At 34.9% G+C, this 6,607-nt stretch overlaps 3 protein-coding genes across 3 annotated transcripts, besides 1 other annotated feature; 2 read left to right on the top strand and 1 right to left on the bottom strand.

Moving 5' to 3' along the window:
- Positions 1-503: part of a mobile genetic element that runs on past the window's edge.
- Positions 504-847: 344 nt separating this feature from the next.
- Positions 848-1,819, top strand: TVAGG3_0894540 (regulation of vesicle fusion; the record flags this gene model as incomplete). The annotated part of the gene is made up of 1 exon (XM_001317194.1): positions 848-1,819. One exon carries the CDS (start codon positions 848-850, stop codon positions 1,817-1,819), a length of 972 nt encoding a protein of 323 aa, XP_001317229.1.
- A 518-nt stretch (positions 1,820-2,337) lies between these two features.
- On the bottom strand, positions 2,338-3,290 carry TVAGG3_0894530 (protein serine/threonine kinase protein; the record flags this gene model as incomplete). The annotated part of the gene is made up of 1 exon (XM_001317195.1): positions 2,414-3,289. One exon carries the CDS (start codon positions 3,287-3,289, stop codon positions 2,414-2,416), a length of 876 nt encoding a protein of 291 aa, XP_001317230.1.
- Positions 3,291-4,007: 717 nt separating this feature from the next.
- Positions 4,008-6,274, top strand: TVAGG3_0894520 (adenosine deaminase family; the record flags this gene model as incomplete). The annotated part of the gene is made up of 1 exon (XM_001317196.2): positions 4,008-6,206. One exon carries the CDS (start codon positions 4,008-4,010, stop codon positions 6,204-6,206), a length of 2,199 nt encoding a protein of 732 aa, XP_001317231.1.
- Positions 6,275-6,607: the final 333 nt, after the last annotated feature.

Below are 6,607 nucleotides of genomic sequence, written 5' to 3'. Positions count from 1 at the left end.
ATAGGCTTGCTAAAGTAACTAATTTTAGCTGTCAAATACTTTTGTATTTTGAAGTAAATTAGTATAAATTTGTTTTTACTTTTATTTCGAAAAAGTAACAATAATCGTAAAAGGGTATTGATAGGCTTGCTAAAGTAACTAATTTTAGCTGTCAAATACTTTTGTATTTTGAAGTAAATTAGTATAAATTTGTTTTTACTTTTATTTCGAAAAAGTAACAATAATCGTAAAAGGGTATTGATAGGCTTGCTAAAGTAACTAATTTTAGCTGTTAAATACTTTTGTATTTTGAAGTAAATTAGTATAAATTTGATATTATTTTAACTCCCTTTGAAAACCTCAATTTTCCATACAGAGGGAACGGGAATAGCATCCAATATTCCCTGAGAATGGTTGCGCATTCTCAGTTCCCTCTATATTTCGAACGAAGCTCTCATCGGTCTTTTTTTTTAATACTAAACGTTTTTTTTTCCTGTCACTTTTAGCTAAAATTTGGGTTTGCCCTTAAGGCATCTGCCTCCTGCCAACTTTTTTTTTCGGTATTAAGATTATATAAATAAGCAATACTAATGATGTTAGATCTTTTCTTATCTGATTGCATATAAATATCCATCGATTTCAGATGGTCAATAACAAAATCTCAAAAATTTCATTCATAACTACAGAGAGGAATATACACTTAATGAAATACTAACAACTCTTTCTTTATCTTTTAATCTTACATTGCGATCATTTTTCCACAATCTGATAACTAACAAAAATTTTATCGGATGCCATAATTATTTTATAGAAAGGTATGAGAATAGTTTCTATTATGTTTTTATGCATTAAAATCATTTTTTCAATAATGAATCCCAATAAGTCTCGTGATTTGACTCATCTGCGAGATTGGAAATATATTATTCAGAATTGGGATACGCTGATGAAAGAATCACGATCGTTAATTATTCGTTCTCTGAGATTGGGAGTTCCAACAAAATATAGAGGTGATGTATGGGCTCTTTTAACAAATCAAAAAGTAGTGAAAAGCAAAGCAAACTTTACATATGAACAAATTGATAAAGTTAATTCGAATTCATCCCATATAATTTCGTTGGATGTACCCAGAACAATGCCAAGCTGGACAAACGATACTTCTCAAAAGTTTAGAGACGAACTATCAAGAATATTAAACGCATATGCTAATGTAGACCCAGAATTAGGTTATACCCAAGGAATGAATTTTATTGCTTCAATGTTCTTAATATATCAGCCAGAAGAACAAGCATTTTGGTCCTTTTACTCTTTAATGTTTCAATCATCATTACCGCATAGATTATTTTTTATTCAAGATTTTCCTAAGCTAAACTTACTCAAAGCTCTAGTTACCCGTCTAATTCATGAAAATTTTCCAGATATTTATGAAGCCCTTGAAGAAAGAAGGCTAGATTGTACCCTTTTTACCCCAATGTGGCTAATGGTTTGTTTTCTCTCTGGAAACTTTGGTTTAGAGCTTTCAACATTTATTTTTGAGCAATTCTTAGCTTTTGGAGTTCCACCTTTATTATCATTTGGCTTAGGAATTCTCGAAATCCATAAAAACGTGTTGAAAGAAAAAGGATTCGAAGATCTACTTCATGTTTTGACCAATCCGGGAAGTTCACCTCTAATGAATGATAAACAAGCTGTTAATGCCGCATGGGATAAGATGTGGATTACAACACGACGTTACCACCAGTTATTGAAGGAAATAATTGAAGAAGAAAAGAAAAAGGACGATTCAAAATTACTTAAATATATTGATAAAGATCAAAATACTAATGTTCCTGTAAATGAGTAAGGATTAGTGCAAATATTGTTTTAATATTTTGTATATGTATTAAATTGTTTGTATAATTGATATGTATTTGTTATAGTATCGATTTTTATCCCTGTAAAACTGCTTTATTATGGATTTAACTTGAGATTGGAAGAAATAAAATTCAATTTAAAAGCAAATTGCCAAGATTACTTTACATAGTTGCAATATTACACTTTTTGAGTCATTTTAATGCTATATTGCCTGTATATCATCCACTTAATTTTCCAAAAAAAAATTCAAAAAATCAAAAATAATTTGAAAAAGTATAAATTTGTTGATAAAAAATGATTTTTATAAAAAATTTGGAAATACACAATCTTGTAAAATAGCCAAATATTATAAAATTCTCCATTAAAAATGGATTCAAACTTAGTATTCCTAAATTATTATATTTTTTTTTTCAGATGATATAGATGAAAGCAGTTCCTTACATATAAAAACCATATAGTTCATAAAAATACATGATAAATTTAGTAAATAAACAAATAAAACAGTATAGCAATATATAGAAATCAGTAAAAGGATAAATGAAAGGGTAGTAAATTGTAGCTATCGCATGGTTGCTTCAGAACATTAGAAATTAAGGAGCGTACTCTTACGATGCTTGAGCTGTGAAATTGGAGTTGGAACTTTAAGACTATCGGTAACTGGAATATTATACCAGGAGTTTGAAGGTATAGTTAGCCTTGGCTTTGCGGTAAATATAGCTTGAATTCCGTCGATGTTAATTCTCTTTGCCGGATCTATTTCTAAAGCTCCTGATATAATATCGGCGATCATCTTTTCAACGTACATCGGGATGAAATACTTATAAGTATTTTTCTGTTGAAGAAATGGGTTATAACCGCATGTCATGTAGTATAATGTGACGCCAAGAGACCATATATCGGCTACAAATGGGTCATAGATTTGATTCATTCGCTGTTCAGGAGCGAGATATCCGTAGCTCCCAACAAAATACTTAGAAGAATTTGTTTCGTATTGAACTGAAAGTCCAAAATCAGCAATTTTCAATCTCCCATACTTATCGAACAATATATTTGATGGTTTCAAGTCATGATGAGCAAATTTTTTTGAGTGAATATATTTCAAAGCTGAAACAATTTGCTTAGTGTAACTAATTATCTTATCTTGCTTTGGTCTTGTGCGACTTTTTATCATCGTTTCTAGATTTCCACCATCACAGTATTCCAAAATTAGGAAATATGTATCATTTTCGACAAAATGAGAGTACAAACGGACTATATTTGGATGGTCGAGGACTGAGAGCGCATAAAGTTCTTTTTCGAAGTTAACTTTTTTTGTAACAATTTTACAGACGAAATTCTCGTTAAAGCTTGGATGATATACTTGTAAACACGAAGGAAAACATTTGCTACCTATACTACGCACAATTTCATAACCATGGCGCTGAAGAATTTGTGGGAGAGAAAGACTCCCAGAATCCATTAGCTAAATTTGCCCATAATTCAATTTTGCAAAGTTCAAAGATGTATTTCACTGTCCAAATGGAATATAATTTTCCTGATTATCATTTTCAATGCCATTCAAAAAATTTGATTTTTTGACATTTCTAAAATCTCCAACTAAAATATGCATATCATCTTGATTTATATCTAAATTTCCAAGAAAAATCTCAAATTTATTTAGTAAGATTTGGATGAAAATCTTGAAATTGATTAATTGGATACTTCAATTGATAAATACATCATATTGTTCTTAACTTGCAAAAATTTATTGATTACATCGCCAGAGAACAACATTTTATAACCTCATCAAATTTTGTGAAGTAAATCGTTGCGAATAAATCTAGTTTTGGCTCATCTACCTGTTGTAAGCCCAAATAGCACAATAAAATCATCGAATCAGATGAAAAGACATTTTTCAAGTTCGGAGCAATACAATTAATGGGTTCCACAATTCATTATTTAACAACTAAACATATAGCAATTGCAAATATCAAATTCACGATTGACTTTTTTCAATTCAAAATTTTCAAATCCGCTGATTCAATTCCTGACAAATTCAGATAACCTTCACAAAATTGTTTTTACATGATTTTGTAAGAAAATCTTCTATACATAAATGTATTTCAGAAAAGTGTAAAATTTTTGCATGGCCAATGGATGTCATTCAATTTTTGAATTAATAGAATTTATTATTATTAATGTCACTTAGTCTAGACATCATTCGTCAGCTTCCAAAGGCGGACCTCCACTGCCACCTTGATGGATGCTGCCGCCCAGAAACAATCATCGAGCTTGCCCACGAACAAGGCGTTAAACTTCCAACCGAAGACATCAATGAGCTCAGAAAGATTCTCACAGCCCCTCCGGACTGCCCAGATCTTGTCACATATCTCCGTTGCTTTGATGCTCCGCTTGATGTTATGCAATACCCATACGCTATTACAAGAATTTTCTATGAAGTTTGCGAAGACGCTGTTAAGGATGGAGTCACATACCTTGAGCTTCGTTTCGCACCAGCACTTCTTACACGCAAAGGACTTTCCTATACTCAAATTCTTCAGGCTGCTGTTGATGGTGTTCAAATGGCTCAGTCAAAGCTCCAAATCACAGTCAGAATCATCTGCTGCGCCATGCGTATGATGACACCAGAAGTCAACAAGGAAGTTTCCGACATTGCCTGGAGATTCCGAAATTTGGGCGTCGTCGGCTTCGATCTTGCCGGCTCAGAAAACGGTTTCCCACCACACTGGCATATTGATGCCTTCCGCACAATGCGTCACAAGGCTATTCCAGTTACAATCCATGCAGGTGAAGCATATGGTCCAAAGTCCATCCAATACGCTCTTGATTGCAACGCAACACGCATTGGCCATGGTACTAGAATTGTTGAAAGCGAGCCACTTCTTCAAGAGGTTATCGACCGTCGTGTCACTCTTGAATGCTGTGTCTCATCCAACGTTCAGACCAAAGCCATTGCTAAACTTGAAGACCATCCCATCAAGAAACTCTTCGAGCGTGGTGTTATTACAGTTCCATGCACTGATAATTGCACTGTTTCCGGAGTCACTCTTTCTGGCGAATACTTCCTTCTCCAGAATAAGTTTGGCTTTAACGTCGAAGAACTTGTCCGCATGATGGATTATGGCTTCAGGTCAGCATTCGTTGATGAAACACTCAAGCGCCGTCTCAGAATCGAAGCAATCACAAAGACACTCCGCGTTCTCAGAGAAAACAACATCGATGTTACACCTCTCATGAACAATGCCCTCTACTACGCTCCAATTGGTATCTTCCTCCCAGAACCATTCAAGCTCCCAGCTCCATATCCACAAGTTACATTGGATCTCGTCAAGTCACTCACAAAGGCTGATACAGATACAAGACTCATCGGAAGTATCCCACTCAAGACACTCTTCAAGTTCTTCAAGGAGCTCCCACCACAGAAGAAAGTCAAAGAATTCGCTGATTTCAACGAATTCGAACAGTTCCTTATGGATCCAGAGGATACAAACCACGAAGTTGCCAAGAGATACGTTGTTTCACTCCTCCGGACAAAGGAAAACATCATCGAGGGCACATGCAAGATTCTTGAAAACGCAATCGAAGACAATGTCAAGTACATCGAAATTACTGTTGCTCCACAGCGCCACACAAAGGATGGACTTAAGGAACAAGATGTCATCGATGCCATTGCTGAATCAATCAAGAAATATGAAGGAAAGATCGTCGCAAAGATCGTTCTCGGCGTAAACATCGCAAAGGATTCTCCAATCATCGCAATGAAAATTGCTGAACTCTGCGTCAACAACAAAGGAATTGTCGCTGGTTTCGCAACAAACTCAACAGAAATCGAAGAAGAAAACGCTCACTTCTACGATGAAGTCTTCCAGTACCTTCGCCGCAACTACATCTCTGTCTCTTGCTTTGCTGGTGAGAAACACGCTTCTTCTGTTCAAGTCGCTATTGTTTCTGCAAATGCAAGACGTATTGCTGGCGGCTTCAAGCTCACTGAGAACGATGCAATCCTCAAGGAAATTGCTTCCACACAGATGGACGTCATTGTCAAGCCATCAGCCAGATTCTCTCTTGCTACAGCACCAATCTTTGGCCAGAAGAATGTTAGATCTCTTTATGACTTCGGTGTCAAAGTCGCCTATGCTTCTCTTCACGGCGCTTTCGATGGAAAGTCACGTTCAGAGGAACTCCTTCAGATGTGCAAGGAACAAGGCTTCGGAGCTATTGAACTCGTCATGATTCTCAACAACGGCTTCTGCTCAATCTTCCAGCACTACAACAAACTCAAGGAACTTCAGAATAACTTCTGGAGCCACACACTCGAAGTTCTCAAGGCTAGAGGTTATACACGCTTCATCAACCCAACATACTTCATTCAGTAAGGTTGTTGTAATATAGAGTTTTATAGAGTATTTTTTTCTTTTCTATCTCAATTTCTAAAGATATCGATTTATTAATATAACATTTTTTACTCTTACACACCATTAGGACCATTATTATTACACATTATGGCTTTTTTTAGTAAGATATTATCTTGTATTAACAAAATTATGATGATTATGGCTCTACTGATGACGCAAATAGTATTACTGATACAATACCTTAACAACTATCTATGAAATGTCTTGTTTATGATCAGAAATACAACGGATCGAGGAAAGATTCGGAAATTTCCGATCTTGTTTCCATGCATTCCTTAAAAGTATCAGCTCCCAAAGAGTGATAATACGATTAATTTATCCGACCAAAGTCATATTCATTTTTATGTTAGCTGGTTGACAAA

The sequence above is a fragment of the Trichomonas vaginalis genome, chromosome VI (genome assembly GCF_026262505.1).
Source record: "Trichomonas vaginalis G3 chromosome VI, whole genome shotgun sequence".
Taxonomy (NCBI): domain Eukaryota; phylum Parabasalia; order Trichomonadida; family Trichomonadidae; genus Trichomonas; species Trichomonas vaginalis.
Note: the sequence above shows the minus strand (reverse complement) of the source record. Positions and strands in the feature narration are given on the sequence as shown.